The sequence below is a fragment of the Excalfactoria chinensis genome, chromosome 23 (assembly GCF_039878825.1).
Source record: "Excalfactoria chinensis isolate bCotChi1 chromosome 23, bCotChi1.hap2, whole genome shotgun sequence".
NCBI classification, from domain to species: domain Eukaryota; kingdom Metazoa; phylum Chordata; class Aves; order Galliformes; family Phasianidae; genus Excalfactoria; species Excalfactoria chinensis.
In genome coordinates this window covers 684,345-706,753 of record NC_092847.1, presented here as the reverse complement: position 1 = coordinate 706,753, position 22,409 = coordinate 684,345, and the positions used below count along the sequence as shown (strand labels likewise).

The window sequence follows — 22,409 nt, the reverse complement described above, 5'->3', positions numbered from 1 at the left end:
GCCCCTTACCCTCCCGCCCCCTCCCCTCCTCGTTTCCGACTGTCGCAAAAGCGTCGTAAAGCAGCGCCGGGCGCGGAGGCTGAGGTGAGGGCTGGGTGCTGTGCGTGTCCCGCCGCTCTGCGGGCTGCCTCGGGGTCCTGCGGGACGGGGCTGCGCTGTGTGTGCGGGGCGGGTCGTGGGGCTGCGCTCAGGTGAGGGACAGGCGCCGCCAGGCCGGGCCTTGCTGTGCGTGAGGCCGGGACGGGGCGCTGGGCTGGGCCTGGAGGTGCCCCCCCCCCCCCAGCTTTGCCTTCCCTTCCCACTCGCGGAGCTCCGCGCTGTCGGAATTAGCTTTAATGAAGCAGATCGGGGCTGGAAATTGGAGTGTTTGTTCTTAACGCCGCGGGTTGACCTTTGGTTTATGGCTGGTTCTTGCTTAACGGTTAGTTGTGTTTATTTACATAGGGTGACCCTCAGCTCAAAAGCAAACTTTCCTTTTCTGTCGCCTCTCTGTTCATCTGTATGGAGGGTTATGTGTTGTTGGCCGTCTGCCCTGGGATACCACAGAGGTCCTTGTGCTGGAGATGCTGCTCCTGGCCCCATGGCTTCTCTTAGATGGCTGGAGCTCTGTATCTTCTGCGTGTTTTTTAGTTAAAAGGTGAAAAAGCAACAAGCTTTCAGCTGGATCGGGTTAAACTTAAGGCAAAGTGGAACAAAAAGAAAGCCCTTATTCCTGCTTAAAGGGTTTGTTAGTCCTCGCCAAAGAGGCAAAGCTGCTTCAGGCCTGCTGAACTTTATCTGTACTGCCAGTGATTGATAATCTGAGCAGGGTTCGTTGTGGGTTATGTATAATCCCCTGGGGAGCTGTGAGGGGCCTGACTGTGCCTTGGCCTGTAATGTCAGGCAGCAACGTGCTGTAAGTTTCTGCTGCTGATGAAACTTAGGCAGGTGGCTGCAGGATATTTGCTTCTGTAGGCATCAAGAAAGGTAAACAGTGCAACTTGCTGCTTTGTAACTGCATTGAGAACGTTCTTTCTTGTCTGTCCCCCAACAGTTCTCCAAATATCTTTCTTTTTTAAGGGAGAACTTCTGTACAGTCTTAGTTTGCTGCTAGCAAATGAGTTGCTCTGTGGAGCAGCTGCACCTGCCTTCATCCTTCACCTTTGATGCATCTCAACCCTTTATGTTGCAGGATCTTAATGATTCTCCGTAACAGCTGTTACCTGCCAAACAGAAACTGTGACGCCACCCCAATCCATGAGTGGGCATCGGAACCTCAAGAGGCGATATGGGGAGTCGCACCTGGAATCCCCTGCAGGCTGTGCCCACGGTCCTGCTGCTGCCTGTGTGTTAAGCAAACTCGTTCAGTTGCCTACGCCTCCCTTGTCAAAGCACCAGCTGAAACGGTTAGAAGAACACAAGTATCAGAGTGCTGGACGGTCGCTGCTTGAACCTCTAATGCAAGGTTACTGGGAATGGTTAGTTGGAAGAGTTCCAGCCTGGATTGCCCCAAATCTGATCACCATCATTGGACTGTTAATAAATATATTTACAACCCTGCTATTAGTATACTACTGCCCAACAGCTACAGAGCAGGTAAGTTCTGGGCCGATGACAGTCTGTGTAGTTGCTGTGATCTGATCGCAGTTGGCACTGCTCCCCGCTGGGCTCTTGTGTTTATGGGGAACTGTCTCTCCATGAGTAGTGCACAGTTTCCATACCAGTGGTTGTAATGCTGGTGCCTTGGTGAGTGCTTGCATGCAGGAAGAGCAGTGCAGGGTTTGGGGTGTGTGTTCTGCTGAGGGCTGGTGGAAAAGGGTTCCTGTGGGCCAGTAGGTGTTGTGTGAAATGGAGTCCAGTACCAAAATAGCTGTCAGGGCAGCAGCTGGGATGGACCTGCTGCATGATGCTGCAGCCTCTCAAGGATATCCTTGAGTTCATTCTGTTCCAGAGGGAGATATCCATGCCTATGGCAGGGGTTTGCAACCAGATGATCTTTAAGGTCCCTCCCAACCCAAACCATTCTATGATTCATGTGCAGGCAACTAAAAAATAGGTTGACATGTCTTGCTTGTGGAGCTTTTGGCCTGTTTGCTTTCCCTGTTTGTGACTGGGTTAGTCACCTTCAGCTATCTGAGCTGGAATTGCTACACAACAAGAAGAGCAGGGTGACTTGATTGGCAGATGAGTGCTGCAAACCCAGCTAGAGTTGCAAAACAGTGAGCAATATTAGATCAAACCAGGGCCTGAGCACAGGCAAAATGCTCTCAGCAGATCAGGGCAGGCTGATTCCTCCATGGCTAACGTAACTAACCCCTGTGTGCTGGATTAAAGGAGTGTCTTTCTGCATCCTATGTGGTCCTGGCAGAGCGTGTTATGGAGTAGCTCAGATGAGGACCACAGACACAATGTGTTATGTGCTGTGGGAACAGAAGATGGTCCTCTGGAGCAGCATGCCACCTGAGCAGTTTGTGATGTGAGAAGGCTGGGTAAGAGCCAGGAGCTGTGTCCTTTGTGCTGACTGTACTAAATACTCATGACCTGTTCTCAGGTCTCACCTTCTTGTAACTTCTAGTTTCAAGGATGCAGAGGTCTTTATAAGGCATTTCAAGTTACTGGCTTCATGAACTCTATAAAACCCATGTAGGTTGATGCTGTGCACCCCAGCTCCTTCCTGGTTCAGACAGCAGCATTGCTATGCGACTGTAACTTGCTGCTTACTCTGATAACAGTACAAGGCACTGAACCTCAGCTGCATTTAGAGCACAGTTGTATTGTGGTTAGTAATGAAACTTCTGACGTTCATGCTAAGCAAGCTATGGAACCATACAGCCCTGGTTGGCTGTGTTGCAGTTGTTACACGTTTAACAGCTTGGGAGTTTGAGCTTAGTGGGTTTGTCTTCTCACTTCAGCTGAAAAAGGGCTTTAAGCTGAGGTGGTGTTCAGCCTGATCTCGTTGCCATCTGGCACCGCATCCCTGTGTTCTGGCGTAACAGTGGGATGCCAGCTCTGTGGTGGAGCTGCAGCATTCCGCTTTGAAGTGTCAGGCAGCTGTCTGGGGTGAAAATGGGACTTTGGGATTCTAGAAACACAGTTTTCTTCTGAGAGCAGTACTGCCTTGAGGTGTAAATTGACTCTTCCTTGCAGCTCAGTCTTAGTTCTGCTCCTTTCAAGAGCAAGTTGGCTACACCTTTTGTCAACAGGAGGAGTCATAGGAATGTAGCTTGCCCTTACAGCTTTGCTGGTAGCTAAGAGAAAATGCAAGTAGGTAGAATAGACACACAGCTAAAAGCAGGGCGGGTGGCAGCTTTAGAACAATGCAAGAGGAGGAGAGAACAGCTGGATGTGCTACAAATGAGTCAAGGCTGTGTAGGCCAGAGGAAGCCAGGCGATGTGATACCTCCTGCATTTCTATTGGCATACAAATTGCTACTTATGAATACTAAGGGGTTGTTAGCAGAGATCTGGCAAAGCTGCTGTCATACAGTAGTAGAAATAATAGTGGAGGTGCTGTGGAGCCCTGCTGCTTGTCAGAGCTCAGGAAGTGTAGTGCAACCAAAGGTCTGAGCATGGGAGCAAGGTGAAGGTGAGCTGAGTGTTTGGGAGGCAGTTCCATGTTTTGGGGCTACGAAGGTGTAAAGTTCCTACATTGCTCAGCCAGCTTACAAATTCCCCTACAGGAAATAGAAGCTAGAAGGGGTGCAACTCTGTCCTGCTTTGCATGTGCAGTGCGGTGTCTTTTTTCAGATGCAGCTTCCTGCTTAGAAAATGCGTTATACCAATTAAACTTAGTAACAAAGCAAACAATGACTGGCTGTTTCACATTCCTTAACTCCCTCTGCCTGCCCCTGCAAGCTACTGAAAGATCCATTCACGTGGCTTTACAGACCTCTAGGTGAGGAAGTATGTGAAAATGCAAAGCTATAAAGTGAGTTTCAGACGGTCTAAAGTTAAATCACGTCCTTACAGTTTAAAACATCCTTTACCCTCACTGACAATTTCTTCCTTAGGCACCTCCCTGGGCATACATTGCTTGTGCTTGTGGCCTTTTCATCTACCAATCTCTGGATGCTATAGATGGGAAGCAAGCAAGGAGGACAAACAGCAGCACTCCCCTGGGAGAACTTTTTGATCATGGCTGTGATTCCCTTTCCACAGGTATTGTCATTTGTTTAATTGAAGTATGAAGATTAAATTAGTATTTCAAGGGTCAAATATGGACTATAGGAAAAGTTCCTTTACTGATCTGTGAGTTGTTTAGTTTTCCATTTAGCTTTCTCTCCATAGGCTGTAGTGTTGATAGCTGAGTGTCTTCTCAAGCACGTCACTAAGTGCAGTGGTTCTGTGTATGCTTCCTCAGTCTTAGTTCTGAAAACTGACTGTAACAGACAGTGGAAGTGTTCTCCTGTATTAACGTAGCTCTAACTTGTACAGAACAAATTGCAGGGCGCATTTGGAGCCTGAGCAGTGGGGCAGTGGAAGGCTGAGTTTGGGTAGTGTTGGTCAGGTCACATCCCTACCAGGTAGGTGAAGTTCCCTGAACCAGCCTGGAGTTCACCCTCACTAAAGGAGATGATCAATTGCTCTTAGTTATTTAAATTCTGAAGCTCTTGTGCTTTATATTTGTATGAATCCTTCTATCAGAGCCTTGAGTTAAAATAAACTAATGCCTTATGCATCTTGAATGGCAAAGCTTGGGTTTTCTTGGCGATATAATGCAACTTAAAATGGGGAAAGATGTTCAACAAAGCTTGGCTGTGGTGAGGAAACCCCTCAGTTCTGTTCTCGGGCTTAAATTGCTCATATCTGCTGGTGTCCAGCCCTGCTAAAAATGGAGGAGACAGCAACCCTTAACACTGAGAACTTCTGTTAACTGATAGGAATTGTAATAGCCTTAAGTTTTAATAGAAATATTTATCTCTTATAACATGTCTATAAAACAAAACCCATGAGGATACCCTTTACGCTCTCCTGTCTGGGTCCTTTGTTAGATATGCTGCTGGTAAGGATCTTTACACACACTTTATATTTTTACTCTGTGACTGATTTTCTTCTGCAGTCTTTGTGGTTTTGGGAACTTGTATTGCTGTGCAGCTGGGGACGAACCCTGACTGGATGTTCTTTTGTTGTTTTGCTGGAACATTCATGTTTTACTGCGCACATTGGCAGACGTACGTCTCTGGAACGTTGCGCTTTGGCATGTAAGTAAACCTGGGCTGAAAAGTAAAGTTGGATGGCTTTCCTGTCTCATCCCTCCTTGTGATTGTAGCTCTTAGCACTGGAGCAGTAGTAAATTGCTTATATTTGTATCTATGTGCTTAGAGCGTTTGGTAGCTGTTGGATCCCCAGTTAGTACTGAATGTTGTTTAGCTTGTCCTAGGAGCAGTACAATATCCCTTTGTCACCCTAGGAGCTTATGATTTGATTTAAAGATATAAGGGGAGAACATGGGGCTTCATCTCAGAGGTGGTAAAGCTTTGTCAGGTGGTGGAAATCTGCCTTAACCACCTCTCTCTTGGTGTTACTTCTGGTGGTGTACTTGACTCTGTCTTTACTATGCAGCGTAACTCTTAAAGACGGTGTATTAATTGATACTGTGACTGCATCTTGAATTCCTGAATCTGTTTCACTGTAGGTTATTGTTCAGTCAGTAATGATATGGAAATGTGATGCCTAGGAAGCCAGCAGCTGAAGCTGCATTTACTTGTATGTGAGGTTCCCAAGGACTGACTGAGCGATGGGATTTGTTAGCCCTCACATGGGATGTGTGATGTTGCAACCTAAAATGTTTCAAATAAATAAGCTGCAGAATGAATTTGTACCTGGAAACCTCTGAAATTCACCCGTAGTTTGGATGGGATTTTGAAACAGTGCTGCAGTGTGTGCTGTTTATGATGTTGTTGCTCACCTGTAGCTACTCAGTGCTAAAGCAGTGCAGTTATGGACCTCTGGTCTGTCCCAGTTCTTATGGGCAGAGCACTAATAAGACACTTAGCTCATAACTAGGGCTGTTTTTAAGACTTTTTTGTCACACTCTACTGAAGCTCTCAGTACTGAATGCTTTGTAGCTCCCTGTGGGCATTGTGGGGTGCTGATAATGGCAGATTTCCTCTTATCAATCAAAGAGCAGGAAACCTTGGCATGTGCTTGACTTTGCAGATGTAGGTGTCAAAGCTGCCTGGCACGTCTCTGCTCTGAGCAGATGTGTGCATGATTCCTGCTGTTCACTGTAACTTTGGTTTGGTGGGGATCTTCACGCTGCAGCAGATGCTGTTGTTCTCCATGGCTTTATGTTATGAAAACTCGATCCATCAGTATGTAGCTAGCTTAGAGAAGGCAATTCAGATAACAGCCTACGCTGTGTTGTAAACACATCTGTTCTTTGCCTGGTGTCATAAGGTTAATAGGCTGCCACAAGGTGACATTTGTTTCTGTGGTGAAAAAGCTGAGCCTGTTTATTCTGTGAACTGATTCTCACTGTTACAAATTACCTTTTTCTGAGTCTTCCATTTCTCCAAACGTGAGGTTGAGTACAAGTCAATATTGCATCTGTCTCTTCAGATCTGCAGGCACACGTGGGCTTCGTTGTTCTCACTCCTAAGTAGAGTCATAGACAGCTGTTGGAATGGGCAGCAGAGGTTTCAGTGTGCAGTGTTTTGTTCCTGTCTGTGTATCCTCAGGTGCAGCTTAGAAACTGTATTTAACTACAGAGGTCAGTTCAGTAGGCAAGCCGTTAGGGGCTCAAAACAGCAACAGGCTGATAAAGACAGATTAATACTTTTCTCCTTAAACACAGTTCAAGTTTAAACAGTTAAGCCTATAATCAACTTGGCTTGCTGATAAAGTCCATCTGCAGAGCAGCAGTGTTTGCCCTGAAGGAGGAGCAAATTAGATTGCTTCTGCTAAACTGCTATGGAGTATTTATTGCAGGTAGAGACCAAAAACTGAATTACTGAACGCACCAGCTGTTTTGGGTCTTTCTCCCCTCAACAACATCAGAGCCAGCCTGGGTTCTCTAGGCTTGTTGAGACAGCGAGCATGCAGTGATCTGTCTCCATCTTTCTATTTAATATTAACATTTTTATTAGAGTCTGGCAGCTGATGCCCTGATCGGAGCAGTTGGGTTCAGTGGCTCAGAGTCGCTAGAGGTCAGTATTGTGTAAGCATCCACAGCGAGGGAGCTGGATCCCTCTGGAAGTTGGGTATGACACAGTACGAGTCATTGTAGCAACATCAACAGTGCAGGGGCAGCGGGGAGCAGCACGGCTGGTGTGTTGTGTGGAGGCTTTGTTCAGAAGCAGGCATCTCCCCCAGCAATGGGCTTGTGTGGGGGAGCAGGGATGTGCTGCACTGCTGTAGGGTGGTCTGGAATTGCAGGATAACATGATATTCTGGTGGTGCAAATAGTTACTTTGTTTTCCTGCCCTGGTTTCTCTGGGTTGTGGAATAGCTGGGCCACAATGCAGGGTGTGCTTTGTTTCAGGCTTAGTGCTGGGTGAGTACAGCTGTGCCGTAACTGGGGCATCTCTGGTTTGGCAAACTGCATCTCTTGTGTCACAGACATCAAGCTGTTGCATCCAGCTTGCTTCTACATGTCTGTGTGGAAGCAGGTCTGGTGTCCTGGGGACATCCTGAAGCAATGGAGAGCATTCAGAGAGATGGGACATAAAGCCTGAATGGAGTTTGCCTGCTGTTAGCTGTGCTGTAGTGATTTCTAGCTCTAGTTCTAGACCCAGGCTCATTCTGCTTGGATTCTGTTCCACAGCTGCTCATTGCTCTGGTTTTAGGAAATATATTAGGAGAAGCTGTTTCTGCTGACTCAGTTCTGCATTTAACCTTGCAAGGTCAGCGTGCAGGCAGCCTGACTCTGCAGGAGCTGCCTCAAATCCAGAGTGGTTAGAAGTGAAGCTGGAGCTCTTAGTCACTGTTGGAGCAGAGTTGGATTCTGCATTGCAACTGAACTGCTGTTCTGAGGGACGCAAGGACCACAGCAGAGATGCTGGTGCAGCACAGACAGTTGCATGGTGCAGAACAGAAGGGATTCCTTCACGCTCAGCAGTGCTGAGCTTGATGGGTGGTGCTGAGATCACTGCAACCCACCCAGAGACAAGAGGATGTTGCTGCGTCGTTATTTCCATCACTTCTCCTGTGAGTTATTCACTGGGTTTACCCTAACCCTGCTGAATTGAAATATGGCAAGTTGGCACTGGTAGAAATCCATTGTGTGTGTATACAAACAATGGGAATTAGTTCCTAAGGATGTTTTATAATGGCATATCAGTAAATGCTGAGAGGAAGGAACAGTTCAGATAGTTCCAGTTGGTCGTCCTTGTGAGCCCTGCTGCTGTATGACTGCTGAGGTGGAAAGGAGAAAGCAAATAACTGGAGCTGTATTTCAGAAACCAGCCAGAACGAAGCTCATCTCTCTGGTGTTCTATATTTCATAGCACCCAAGTGGTGCTATGGTAAATTGGGATGGGTTGAGACTAAACTCGGTAACATCCCTTCAAACAAAGCATTTGAGCTCCAGTGTGTGTCTCACAGCCTTTCTCTTCTGTGTTGTGATGATGAACATTCTTTTCTTGCTGCAGTGCTTCCCTTAAGAAAACACACTGTTGTCTCATGCTCAGATTTGTAGGTCATTGCTCAGCCTGAGTAATCCCACTGCACGCTTGGTAGGCAGGGATACAACAGATGGAACAACAGTCTCTCAGAGCAGAGTGCTGCTATGCAGAATTTGAAGTAATAAACACAACCCTGTGAGTTTCCCAGCCTCATCAGTTCCATTTGCTGATGGGACATGAGTGCTGCTCTTGTCTGCCTTGTTGTGCTGCCTGGGGCTGCTGCAGGGAATTCTGTACGTAGAGGAGAGCTGTGCGCTGCAGAAGGGCTGTGTCAGTGCTGACTGGTGTGATTTAGGGCAGTGTAAGTGTCTGTTTCCTGTTCTTGGTTGGTTCACTTCTCCTCAGGAAATCTCTTAACTTTGAAATCCTTTTAGTTCAACATTCTAGACAAGAATTGACTGCAGCTGTTTCTAAACTGCAGCTTGATTCAGGGTGACGCTTGTAAAGCCCAATGAGTTGTTTCATCAAACAGAACCTTCCAAAAAGCTACACGTTCAATGTGCTCAATAAATTAGTACTGACAAGTGTGTATTCTTGATGTACGACTAATCAGTTGTGCCTTAAGCTCAGGGCTCTTACCAGCTTGATGAGGGAACCTGGCAGAGCAGCCAGCACACAAAAGGCTTCTTGCTGCCAGCATCTGAGCAAAGTTAAGCACATGCCAAGGTGAGTAATGTAGGGAGAAAAGTGCATCTGTTCAGAAATGCCTGTCGTGTGTTGTGTGCAACTTTATCTTCCTGTGTTCCCTAAAACAAGGATTTTAGATCTCCTTAAACACTGACTGTGGTAGTGAAACAGAAAATGGGTATCAGATGGAGACTGGGGCATGGGACTGTAATGCACGTTGTCCTCTGTCACTCACTGGTGCTGCTCTGCTCCCTGACCACAGGGCATGTTGGTTGCTGCTGTTCTAAATGGACTTTGTGAAGCACTGCCCTAAGAAGGACTTGTTAACATTGAAGTATTTTGTGCTGTATGGGCTTGAGGATGGGATGGGGAGATGAGAGCTCTTGGGCTGTTCTTAATTGTTGTGATCTGTAGCAAGGAGTTTAATCCTGTTTCCTTATCCAGTAACCATCACACTTTATCACATGTTGAGTAGAACACTGAATTGTGTAAGGTCTGTATGTAAATCCCACATGGGTGACAACACTTTGAATTTGTTAATGCTGTCCCTTTTTGTGGTTGCTAAAGCCCTTTTTCTCACCCTTTAAATGCTCTCAGTGATGACTCTTATAACATGGCACAGTGGTTTTCTGCATCTTATTTTACACCTCCGAAACAAATCTGCTCTGATGGGTTCACCAAAACCCGAGTGCTTAAAACTAAATGTTTTGAAATGTTTCTTTCCCTCGCATGTAGATTTGATGTTACAGAGTCGGTGCTCTGTACAATAGTCATGCACCTCCTCACAGGATTCCTGGGGCCCACGTTCTGGAACTACATGGTAAAGCCTTAATGCTCCCAGCAGTGGTGGCATGGACTGAGCCTCGCCAGCACCTTTGTCATGCACAGAGTAACTGGGATAGGAAATGCATCTTTCTGAGGGTATTTCACACGTGCTGTAAGAGCAGGAAAAAATGTTTGCTAAGTATGAAAGAGCAGTAAAAATCCAATCTAACAACATGGTTTTTCTCTGAAAGCATCGTGCTTTTGCTTGGAAACAAAGCAAGGCTGCCCTGAAGAGGAATAACAGCTTGCTGTGAGCATTGCTTGTTTTGTTGCAGGCCTTCACCCAGATGATAACAAGGGCTATGGAAGCAGCTCTGTCAGTGTGCTGTAAGAAGCAGTAGAGAGGTGTTTCTTTACATACCATCTCACCAGGGGAGAAAAAGGAACGAGCTGATATAGGGAGCTGTATGCTGTGTGTTAGCACAGTGCTGCTGGTTACTGCTTAGAAATGCTTCTCTTGAGCTATATGGCTTCACCTTCATCTTCCAGTCTTGGAGTCTATTACAGTCTATTAACTGTGCTTGTAGTTTCATGAAGTGACTTCACTTTCTGCCTGTCTGGATTCTCAGAGTCCTTTCTGCTGCTTTGCCACCCTTCAGGAAGGACTTTTCTTATTTCAGCTTTACTAGTGCTGTGTACCAGGTTGGTCTGCTCCCTCCCTGTGATCAGATGCCACCAATAGGATTGTGAGTTGGGGTTTTTGAGACTTCTTGTTTCTCCTGGATTATTCGCCAGGCGTTACCCCTGAATTCTCTGGGGGCATAAGGGTGGCCCTGTATGTAATAGCCTTCTCAGAACTGCATCAGACTTTAAAATGAAAATCTTCTCTAATTCACAGGCTTGCACGTCCTTAATTAAAGCTGTGCTGATGACTATTATACCATTCTTTTCTTGTTTGTTTTCCGTGTGTTTCAGCTCAACATCTTCTTTCAGCATACTACTAGGTACGGGCTCTGCTTTAAATCCAGTGGTGTTAGCAGCCAGGTGTGTGCAGCATCCCTTGGGCAGTGTCTGGTGGGTGTGCTGTGAAAGTGAATAGGTTAGAATGGGTGCAGTGCAGGGAAGAGTTCTGTCCCTTTGCACAGCTGGGGAGGAACTAATGGAGATTTGCCTAGATTCCACCATTGACCCCATCCTTGGGAAGGATGCTTTGCCATGCTTAGCAAATAGATGCTGCTTGGTGGCACCGCTGCATGCAGTGGGTGTGAGTTCTGCTTCTCATCCTCCAGCAGCAGAATGTGGAGTGTTTACCTATGACAGTTCCCACCACATGCACTAATGTTAGGCATGCCAAATTCCAGAACAGCCTTAATCACCTTAAATTCTTGCATTTGGATGCCCTCTGGCATCTGTATTTTTAGTCTTAGCTAATAAATGAAGATGCTGCTGCTTCTAGGTGATTTGCCTGGCGCACAGACAGCATCACACTTATTTTGCAGTTTGAGATCAGTGGTATTAGATTTCATTCCAGCCTTGCTCTGTCTCTGAAATGGATAAGCTACAGGAAATTGCTATTTTTGCTGTTTGACATCTGATAGCTGCTTCAAGTGGCAGTCATTTTCGATATGAAGGTATAATCATAGCCCTGTCTTGGAGCTGCTGTCAAAGGGGCACAATATGGGGTGTGTAGGTTCCTTCACCATAGCCAAGTCTTGCAGTTGCCTGTGCTGGCAGGAAGGCTTTTAATGCATTAAGGAGGGGGGGGAAAAAAAGCCAGATTGCTAATGGGGTTTTGCTTATGCTTCTAGCTTATGGAGAGATTCTTTAGGAGGTCAGCTAGGTTTTTATCAGTTAAAAAACCCTCAAAGACTTTATGATGCAAGTTAAATAATAGAGTTTACCAGGGTGACTGTACTGTGAAGTGTAAATGCAGCTCTGCACACCTCTTCCCACAGCTCTGCACTCTCACCCTGCAGTGACTATTGGTGCCATGTGTCTTGTTGCAGTGTTTCACTCAAGCTTTGTTGCTTCTCATAGCCCAGAAGCAGGAGCTGTACCCAGGTGCTAGCGGTGCTGGTTAGTGCTGCATACTCTGCATCTACAGGAGCTGTAATGAGATGAAGGTCTAGAATATACTCAGCCCCTCAATAGAAGGCGTTAAAACACTTTTGTTCCTGATAATCTGCTATTCTGGCAGAGAAGTGGTAAACATGAGGTTGGTGTGGCAGGGCAGGCGAGCAGGTTCAATGTGTTGCAGTGTGTGCACCTTCAGCAGCTGCTGCCACACAGGGTCAGGAACACCAGCACAGCGTGAAAAGCACCTTTTAAACTCACAGCTTTCATGCTTCTCTGGCTTTGTGTGTTCTAAAGCTCTCAGGTATTCTCAGTTAATCTTTATTGAGCTCTCACTGGGAGCATGTAGTTGTTGGTGTCATTTGATCCAGTCCCTGCTTGCTGCCCTCTGTTCTTTCTTAGCACAGTGAGCTATCAGTCACTTTCAGTGTTTTTTCCCAGCCCTGCAATTAAAGGCTCTATTGAGGCATTCTGAGGTGGTTAAACCACGTCTGGGTTCTCTGTCGCTTTGCCTTCAGTCTGCTCTTTGTTCTTTGCCTGTCCCTGGTGATTTTTATAGCAGAACTTAATTTGGGGTCCTCTGTTTGTTTTGTAGGAGATGAAACAATCTTTGGTTTATTTGACAAGGTAATCTTTGGAGCTAAACCGCTTTGTTTGTGTTGAGGAACTTTGCAGTGACTTTACATCCCTCTATTGTAGCGTGGGCATGTCTCGGGGAACCGTTTCATCTTTGTTCCTTAGGTTCTGGGGAGCAGCTACGTGTTGTGCCATACATCTCCACATCACAAACTGTTTGGGCAATGCTGACGTGACTCAATCTATCAGGAAACAGCAGGCAGAAAGCTGTCAGGTTAGGGGAAGTGTGGCCCCAAGTGATTGCTGAAAATATCCCAGGGAAGAGGCTGTGAGGAGCCCCCATATTCGAGCTGCAGGACTTGTGCTGCTAATTCTTCCCACTTGTTTTTCTTAGGATGTCCACCACAGCATTTAAACACACAAACACGAGGAGAAAATAGATTCAGGCTTTGAACTGACTCATTCCCTTCTTGCTTTGAAATGGTTTCCTGTAGGTCTGTGTACAGTACCAGGCTGTGCTGCTGTAATACCACCAGGGGCTGCACAACCCAGGGCTTCTGCTCTGATTGCCAAATGCCACTTTCTCTCTCCTTGTGCAGGTGCCACCTCTCCTTTTCCATTCAAACAAAAACATTTTGCTCTTCTTATGCAGTATTTTGTCTTTCTGTCCTCATAGGAAGAGGCACCTCAGTGTGCAAAAGAACTCTGTCTCAAAGGAAAAGTTCTATTTGTGGAGTATTTGGGCAGGAACTGTGTATCCACCTGCTCTGCAAATAACATCCCTAACCACCAAAGCAGGCTGCTGTGCAGGATGTTACCTTTACTCAGTAGCTTTGCTGACAAAACCAGTGTTGCTTTAGTTTTTCACATGGCCAGGCATTCTCCTTTCAGTTTTTATTACTGTGATGTTTTTTAAGGGCTGTTTACAGCTTTTCTGTCTGCTTCCACTGCGGTCAGAAGTCAGAGCTTGTTGCTGTGCTTTTGCTCCCTTTTTGTTCAGTTCAGCAGCGTTGCTCTGCTGCTAAGAAGTGCAGCACAGACCTTCCGCTGCCCTCTGTGCTGTGCTTGCATCACTCAGGAGGCTGCAAAGTATGCAGAAGGAAAGCTGATATGCTATGAACCGGGATAGGAACCCCTTTCCCTTTCCTTTTTAGCTGGGTCACTTGGAGCCAGTTTCCTGACCCTGTTGGTGCTGCCGCACTGCGGAGGAAGCAGGCTGAGCTGCTGGGTTTGGGCAGCAAGGAGCTGCTCTTTGGAGATGCTGGGATGAAATGTGGCTCACAGAGGCAGCCTGCACTTAAAATAACTGCAAACACAGCATCAGCTCTAGTTAAATGAATAGAGGAACAGTGTGGCTCCTTTCCATTTTACCCAGCTTCTGCTTCTCAGGGTTGTTCCCTGTTGTGATCTGGCTTTGATGGGTTCCCAGTTCAGATTCCTACATTGTTTGACTCCTGAGCAGCAGCCATCTGGCAGTAGGAGCCTGGAAAACAAACCAGAAAACCACTGGGTAATTCCAGCATCAGGCATATACTGTCATCTGACGGTGGCTGTAGTGAAGGTGACAAGAGGGTCCCCTTAGGTGCAATGTTCCCTAATGTTTTCACCCTTGAACTTAAGATGATGCACTTTATTTCTGTTGGTGGCTTAAGCTTTTAATTTGTCATCAGTAGGTCTTAGATCTTGTCTCCTGTCTTAAGGAGCCTCGTAGTGAAATTGGCCCAAAGGATTATTTGTGATTCAGTATTTGAGTATGAGATGGCATCGCATGGCTCCATATCACACACCAGAGTCCTCTTTGCATTTTGCTTCCATCTTTGCCTCCTATTCCTGGAGCTGCTTTGTAGGGCTTTGCTTTCCCTTCTTGCTAGCTCAGACTTTGTCTTATGATCCTCAAAACAAAGACTTAAACTCAGTCTTTCCTGGAAGCCTTTCCTTCCTGCCCCGCTGCAGCTCTCACTGCTGGATGCTGCACTGTGTGAGCTGCAGCACTGCAGCTGTCTGTACCTGATGTTTGCATCCATCTTCAGGGATTTGTGTTTTGTTTTCAAGCATGATGCTTTTCAGAGAGAACATTCATTGGGGAAATAATACAGCAGAAAATATAATAGTGGCTAAAAGCGTCTTTCAGATGTTACCATCTGTTTTATTTTATGGGTAAGGTTAAAGCCTCTGCTGCTGGCAGTGGTCAGCTGGAACAAAATTAAGGGCAGAATGGATTTTTATTGCACCATGGAATTAATAAAGTGTAAAACAGCACGGCTTTTACTTTAACAGTGAAACTGAAATGTATTTTTGCTTGTTAAGGTATTGATGCCTCTTCTGTTTCCCTCAGGATCTCCAAGTTCTTTACACTGTGCACGATAAAGGGCAGCTGCTGAGCTTGCAGATAATTGACTTGAAACTGCTTTGAGTAATTCTGCTTTTCTTTTTGGCTTTTTGTGCTTAATCAGAATTGATGTGACTGAAGTGCAAATCTTCATAATAATCATGCATTTACTGGCAGTGATTGGAGGACCACCTTTTTGGCAATCTCTGGTAATTTTGTTCATGTTCTTCTCTTTATCCTTTATGAATAATCTCATAGACACCCAGAAGAACCACCTGCCTGCAGCCTTCCTTTGAGAGGGGCAGGTTTTTTTTTCTTCCCCTTTCCTTACAGTTAGCAATGAAATGGTGATAATTGTACACTGGTTTTACCAGAGTTAATTAAAAAGAAAACCCCTTTATTCTCCTTTATTTTGTCATGTTTATCATGTAGGAAGCTACCAAATGTTTCCCATTCTTAAATGCACCTTTGCTGAAGCCCAGCTTCCTTCGAGTGAGCTGGCCAAAACTTGAATGCATTTCATGCCACAAGGTTGATCAGGGGCAGGAGAGTACTGAATTGGACTGATGGTATGGAGGAGGGCTTTGGAGATCAGCTGGGGACCATCAGTACATAATTTGGCCTGGGTGCACTTTCTCAGCTCCTGCTTAGGTGATGGCAACAGAACACAAAACAAATTGGTTGTCTTTAAAAAGACCCCTCAAGGAGCAGGTGGGCTTCAAGGGCTGCCTGGCTCAGAGGGCAGCTCAGCTGCTGTTGCAAGGCAGTGTCACACGTTAAGTATTCTATTGGCTCAGCAATCACAAAGCCACGCTGGGCATTTGGATGTATGTAAATATGCACATGTATATATTAAACAGATGTCTAGAAGTAACTTCTGATTGATTCCCTGGAAGGATTGATTTCCTTCCTGGGTATTGATCATGTTTGTGTGCTCAGAGCATCATTCTGAAGGTGGATGAGGGCATCTTGATTTGCCATAAAACCAAGAGATGGTCAAAAATTCTGAATCACATCACCCCCAAATCACTGATTGATTTATTTTTTTTCCTAATCTGCTTCCTAAAACCAGAGAAATGAACCTTCTAATGTTGGAGAGAGTGTCTGGCATGAGGAGCTAACCTTGGTTGCCTCCGTTTTGCTTCGTGTGCTTTTTGGTTTGAGCTGAAACCCTCCCAGAAATCACAAGTGGTTCTACAAAGTGCATAAAGAGCATCAGCAGGGATAGTATTCTTCTCTGTATAAGCAATGAAGGCTGCAGGTCGTGCTTCTGGTGCCAGACTTCTTCAAAGCCATTACTGCCACCAATATCCATGCAGCTATTGCTTAGCTTCCCAGTTGGGATTTCCCAGTTTATTCTGTTTCCTTTTCTCTCTCTTTTTTTTTTTTCCAAAAGGAATGCAGAAAAAGAACAATTTCTGCCACAGCAACCTGTGGTGTGACTTGGGGCAGGGTGAACTTTGGGTTATTATGGGTTTCATGGAGTCTATGAGAAGTACTTTGTTACAGCATTTGGAAGAGCAAATTCCCAATGCTGTTTTGAAGTCCAGCTCTGGAATTATGGAGGAATCTCCCCAGAGAGTAAATGCCATCAGGCTTCCCATGGCAATTAGGAGGTTTCCTTTTTCTCCTTGTGGGATTGCTGTTATTTACGGAGATAAACACTGTTTGCTATTTGCAGAGCAAAATATATCACATAAGGAAACCACCCCTATTTAACATTTCCTATGACAGCAGAATTGGTGCTTTGATAACTGGGATTTGTTGCTTGGGGAGGGGAAGTGAATGGAATGAAACATGTGGTGGTGTGCTCAAATATTCCACTTTCTGATGCTAATGTGTGACAAGCAAAACAATCCCAACTTGCTGAATACAGAGCTGTGTATTTGGTCAATCGTTGCTTTCATTGCCTTTGTCTGCTCTGTGAGCTGCCTGTGCTGTGTCAGTGTGGGGTTCTTCACTGTGTCCAGGTGCTGCTGCTCTGTTGTCTCAGTGGATGATGAGCACATCTGCAGCTGAGATCTCATTTGCAAAGCTGTGAGTAAAGTGAGCAAACACAGGTCGTGTGGGTCCCTCTGGCTGCTGCCCACGCCTGTCTGCTTCCCAGTTCTGTTTTAACCACTCACAGAAGCCTGGTGGCATCTGGAAGAATCCATAATGAGTCTGCAGGCCTGAGGTTTGTCTTCTGTTGAACGATTTGCTTGAATTCACTCCCCAGCAACCATTCTTTAATCCACTCTTTGCCTGTTGCCACTTGTTTTTGTTAACGTGTTTGCTTTTCCCAGCCAGACCTTGGTATGCTTGTTTAACCAGGACGTGCCCGGCTTCAGAGCAGCTCTCTGTGCAGCGTGGCCTTTCTCTTTGAATCAGATACTCCCAGCAAAATCCCTTTTTCTTTGGGCAACTTCAGCTTCAATCTCTTGATTCCCATTCGAGGCACACCATTGCTTTCTTCTTCCTGGCAGAAAAGCAAATCCACCATGGCAGCACCTTCCTTAACCAGAGGTGAGACCTTCCCAGGTCCTGTATCTCCTAATGTTAATGGATGGTCACAATTAGCGCTCTGGTCTGTAGCAACCTGCCTTTTGTTTGCTAGGCATTCCTCTTTCTTTGCTGGCTTTCAGAGAATGCCTACCAGCAAGGAGTTAACGCTGCCACATGCAGCCCTGTAAAGATCAAGAGATTAAGCTGTTGAGCAGCATAACATGTTAAACACAGCAGAAAAATTAATGATCCCTATCTGCTAAAAGCTACACTGAGTGCAAGTGAGAAATAGAAACAAGCTGACCTCTTTTGGGCCTCTGTTTGTGGCCGGGCTCCTTGCTGCTGGGGGCCAAGTGTTAGTTTGGTTGAAGTTGCTCAGTGAAGAGCCTGGGAAGGTTTTAGTGGTGGTGCAGATCGAGTTGGAAGGCGTTGTTGTGCAGCTCTGTCTCAGAACCTGCTCCCATAATGTATTTGCTGTGGTTTATTTGAACTGCCTTCATTTCTAGTTTCTCCTGTTCTGCTCAAAACAGTCACCAAGTGAAGGAAATAACTGCTTTTCAGGTCTGACTGTGCTCACTTTTTCCACTCAGCAACCCAACTGCTTGTGCTCCCAGGCCTGCTTGACTGAGATGACTTGTCTGATCTGTTCACTGCCCTGCCTTGCCTATAAGGCAAGTACCCAGCTTCTTACAGGGCTTTATTTAATCACCCCCAGTGCCTCTTGCTTTGCCTGATGTGATCATGGGCTGCAGCTGTGCATCCTGCAACCAGTTTCAGAAGAGATAACAGATGCCTCCATCTTCCCACTTGGTAACTGGGTGCTGTTGCTTCTGGGTTTCACTTTCTACCTACTTTTGGCAGTTCTTTCCAGGTGACTGAAGATGAGTCCCTCTTCACGGGAAGCTTAATGGAGGCATGATTGGTAGAATACACACTTCTCTGATGTGCTCTGTAAACATAAGTAATAATAAAATCTTAAGTCTCTGTAGCATTGGAAAGTGGAGTGTTTGAGTGCACCAGAAGTGTTAAACCTGCCTTTAGTGTGCTTGTGCATCTTTAACTTCTTTTCTCTTTTCCATTGAAGATCCCAATACTGAATATTCAGGTGAAAATATTCCCAGCCCTCTGTACTGTTGCAGGAACCATATTTTCCTGTACAAACTACTTTGGTGTAATCTTCACAGGTGGAGTTGGCAAAAATGGATCCACTATAGCAGTGAGTACTGGGTTTGCTCATCTTAGTTCCTTTCCAGCATGCTGTGGCTTCCCAGCCACGACCTTGGTTTTCATTTCACATGAAGGATGCATTATGGTGCTGTTTTCCATTCAGTTCTTTGATGGCTTGGGGAAGAAAAAAGTTAATGTAGGCTGTGTATAAGAATAGCTTTGGAAGTCAAAGGTCTTAAATTTCTTGTGTTCAAAGAGGCTGTGGCGCTTTGATGTTTTATATGGTTAATTCAAAAGCAAACAGGTAATAGAAATGCATATTTCCATGACGTTCACAGACATGCAGTGCAGAAATCCACTTAGAAGGAAGCTGGTCAAGCAGATCAGTATGGCTTTGCTCATTCTGAGTAATGTTCCTATTGCCAGTTTAAAAAGTAGACATTTCTGTACAGGTATTTTCTGCTACAATGGTTAATATTGATTGTGAAGCCCAGGGGGTTTTCCAGAAGGCCATTCTGTGCCAGGTTAACAATGACTGGCTGCTTAGAAGGCTGTTCTATTGCTTTTTAAGCTGCACAGAGGGAAATCTCTCCCAGTGCTTAATGTTAGCATCAGCCCCTGCCTGGGTGATGAGTGCTGCCACTGAGCGGTTCTTGCTCTCTTGTTGTTCAGCACAGGAGATGTTTGACCACACGCTCAGCTGGTGCTCGCTGGTGTTTCACCACATCTTGTTCCTGTTATTGCTGGTGTAGCGACACAATTGCTTTTCATGTGTTCGTAGTTTAAAAACCACACGTCTGCTTGCCATGTGAGTGTTTGGCTTGCTGTGATTATTTTGCAACGTGCACGTTTTTGTCAACTTAATGCTTTAACTTTATCTCACTGCAGGGAACCAGTGTCCTTTCACCCTTCCTTCATATTGGGTCAGTAATCGCACTCGCTGCAATGATCTACAAGAAATCTGCTGTGCAGCTGTTTGAAAAGCACCCCTGCTTGTATATACTTACTTTCGGTTTTGTATCTGCTAAGATAACAAACAAACTCGTGGTAAGTACACCAGAGTTTATAGCTACTGCGCTAAGACTTCTTATAGCTCTTCTCTGGTTATTCCATCTGCTGACTTGCATCTGTTTTGTGTAGCAAAGTGATAAACCCCCTTTCATTGGTTTGGAGGTGCAGGGGATGGAGCACAAGTCTTTCTTCCACTTGGAAGTGCAGCAGTGAACGCCATGCTGATGCCATAGTTACACAGTTAGAGCCAGTACGGCCTTCCATCCCTTGGTTCTGTCTCTCCCCCCTTCCCAGCTGTTTGTTCACACCTCTGCAGTGTGTTTGTGTGTGTAGGCAGTGAGCAGGGCTGGAGGAGAGCTGGCTGAAACCTTCCCCTGATGTATGTGTGGAGGAGAGGAAAGCTTGTTGGGGGAGGAGGGAAACTGACAGAGCTGTGGGAGTTTGGGACAAGTGCTTGAGTTTAACCTAACCAACTGGGGAGAAATAGTAGTTAGAAATAGTAGTTAGAATCTGCGTTGTAGCAGGGAACAGATTAACCAAGTGCTGCCCCACACAGTCTCAGTTCTGTGCATACAGGTTGTGTTGCCACGTGAACTGGGTCTGTGTTGAGTGTAACTCTCAATGGAGGAAAAGCTGCTTTCTAAGCAAGCCCAGCTCACTGTGCAGTCACAGCAATGGCTGTGCTGGTAGGGTGAGGATGGGCTCTGGCACATGTGATGCATCGTACTGGAACGTGGCTTTAACTGCAGCTTTGTTTGGCTTTATGTGAATCACACTCACTGCTGGAGTCTGTTAATATCTTCAACTTCCTCTGTTTTTTTAACTGCAGGTTGCACACATGACCAAAAGTGAAATGCACCTGCACGATACAGCTTTCATAGGCCCAGCATTATTGTTTCTGGACCAGTATTTTAACAGCTTTATTGATGAGTATATTGTACTCTGGATTGCCCTGGTAAGTATGGGTTTGCTTTGTCAGTTATCATTGCAAGCATTGGGTGCTCTTTTCCTCCATGCTGTTGGCATTGGTTGAACCTTGCTGGCTCCCTTTGAGGATGGTGGCACTGGGGATCTGCTTGAGTAGGCCTTTATGTAAGCTGACGTGAAGAGGGTTTGCTTGGTGCGTAGTTCATATGCTTACAAAGCAATGCTGCAAATCTCCAGAGCTTTGAGTGTTTTGAAGATCTGTGGTGATGCCTTACCAGGAAGGGTCATATTGATGTCATGGAAGTGTAGTTCTAATGTATAACTCTTCCTTTGGCAGATCTTTTCTCTCTTTGATTTGCTTCGATACTGTGTGAGTGTATGCAACCAGATCGCTGCCCATCTGCACATCCACGTGTTCCGAATCAAGTCTTCTTCCACTCATTCTAATCACCATTAATAAACGGGGAGCCTCCATAGAAGAAAACAAGAAAAGAGTGGGTTTTCTACATGAACGGATGGCAAGATGGAGACTAAGGCAAAAAAAAAGCAGGAAAGAACAAAGTAATTTATAATCATCAATGTTGTATAGCTCTTACTCTTTGTTATCAATAACACTCCTTAACTAGTCTCCTGCCTGAGAGAGTGAATTCCAAGTACACCTTAGTCAGCTCTACATGTAGTCAACTCTGTTGGTTCCAAGCCCAGGAAAGCATGCAGAGAGCAATGCTCTCTTTGTAATTACTTTGATTACAGAATAATCTATGTATGGTGAATGGATCCCCAACAACTGAAGTTTCTAATGTAGTATAATTACAGCTGCAATACGACTTGCTTTTAATTTTAATATTTCATCATCTCTTAGTGAAATACTTGTTTAGTGTCCACTTGAAATTCATTTACTAAAGACCCGAGCTGGTAACAACAGATATCTCACTAACTTGTGTGGCTGAAGCAGCTGTTGAGGTTTGAGTCCAGGCTGATGTGATTCATTTGCTGAAGCATTGCTGATAAAGTGGTTTCTTGGCTGGAGAATACAGAGCAGGGTTCTGCAGGAGGAAGGGACGACCAGCATGCAAAATAGTGTGGTATCTTTGTCAATTAATTTTATTTTTTTAAATAAACATGATCTAAAAGACAACTTATTTCTCAATTTTCTTCAGTGGGGGGGGGGGAAAAAGAAAGGAACTATAAGAAGATTTTACTGTTTACTTTTTTATGTATGGAACTTAAGCAAGATTTCTGCTCTTAATAAATAAGAATTCTGAGAGCAGCAGTTGTGTGGCTCTGTCCTGTTGGATTGAAGTACTTAACAAGCACTCGTATTGCTATTTAAAGAACAGTTTTATAATGCTTTAGTTTTACAGGGATGTCATTCCGGGATCTCTAAGCCTTTGTCTGTGCTATGTAATGTGGTAAGTTGTTCTTCTTTATTCTGTTTTAATACATGTTCAAGTGTGGAGGCTGCTGGATCTAATGGGGGATTGAAACAAGCAGAAGTGAAGTGCTGCAGCGTGAGCCTCTAAGGTGAATTCTAGACCCTGAACAAAGGGCCCAGGTTTGCTGTGCAGAGCAGGATCTGCTCTGGTTTGCTGGGAGCTGTTGGTTGGGATGTGCTGGGAGCCTGGAGGCTGAAAGCTCTGCCTGTGAGGGGTTCTGCTTGTGGTGATGGAGAATTGATGACAGTTTTCCTGGAACCCATTTTTCACAGGAAATGGGGAGAAAATGCAGTTCCTCCCTCAACCAAAACCCTTCTTCCATCTCCTGGCAGGGACTCTCAGCATCAGTCTATTGCAGACAGAGGTGAAGTTTCCAAGTTGTCCTTGGGGAGACACAGCACTGCTGGGGCT

The 22,409-nt window shown here is 45.5% G+C and overlaps 1 protein-coding gene across 4 annotated transcripts; it reads left to right on the top strand.

Annotated features, from left to right (window-relative positions):
- Positions 1 to 10: 10 nt before the first annotated feature.
- CEPT1 (choline/ethanolamine phosphotransferase 1) lies at positions 11 to 21,729 on the top strand. 4 transcript variants are annotated; one of them, XM_072356332.1, is made up of 9 exons: positions 11 to 84; positions 1,172 to 1,575; positions 3,990 to 4,137; positions 5,039 to 5,180; positions 15,098 to 15,182; positions 18,542 to 18,673; positions 19,513 to 19,671; positions 20,465 to 20,590; positions 20,900 to 21,729. In XM_072356332.1, exons 2-9 carry the CDS (start codon positions 1,237 to 1,239, stop codon positions 21,017 to 21,019), a joined length of 1,251 nt encoding a protein of 416 aa, XP_072212433.1. In that variant the 5' UTR covers positions 11 to 84; positions 1,172 to 1,236; the 3' UTR covers positions 21,020 to 21,729. The 4 variants fall into 4 exon arrangements, with proteins under 4 accessions (XP_072212433.1, XP_072212436.1, XP_072212434.1 ...); XM_072356335.1 differs by lacking the exon at positions 15,098 to 15,182 and adding an exon at positions 9,966 to 10,050; XM_072356333.1 differs by having other exon boundaries at positions 53 to 191.
- Positions 21,730 to 22,409: the final 680 nt, after the last annotated feature.

Coding starts and splice junctions, on each gene's coding strand:
- CEPT1 (XM_072356332.1), top strand. CDS start 1,237: ATGAGTGGGCATCGGAACCTCAAGAGGCGATATGGGGAGTCGCACCTG. Junction 18,674..19,512: donor AAAATGGATCCACTATAGCA/GTGAGTACTGGG, acceptor ATCTCACTGCAG/GGAACCAGTGTCCTTTCACC. Junction 20,591..20,899: donor TTGTACTCTGGATTGCCCTG/GTAAGTATGGGT, acceptor TTCCTTTGGCAG/ATCTTTTCTCTCTTTGATTT.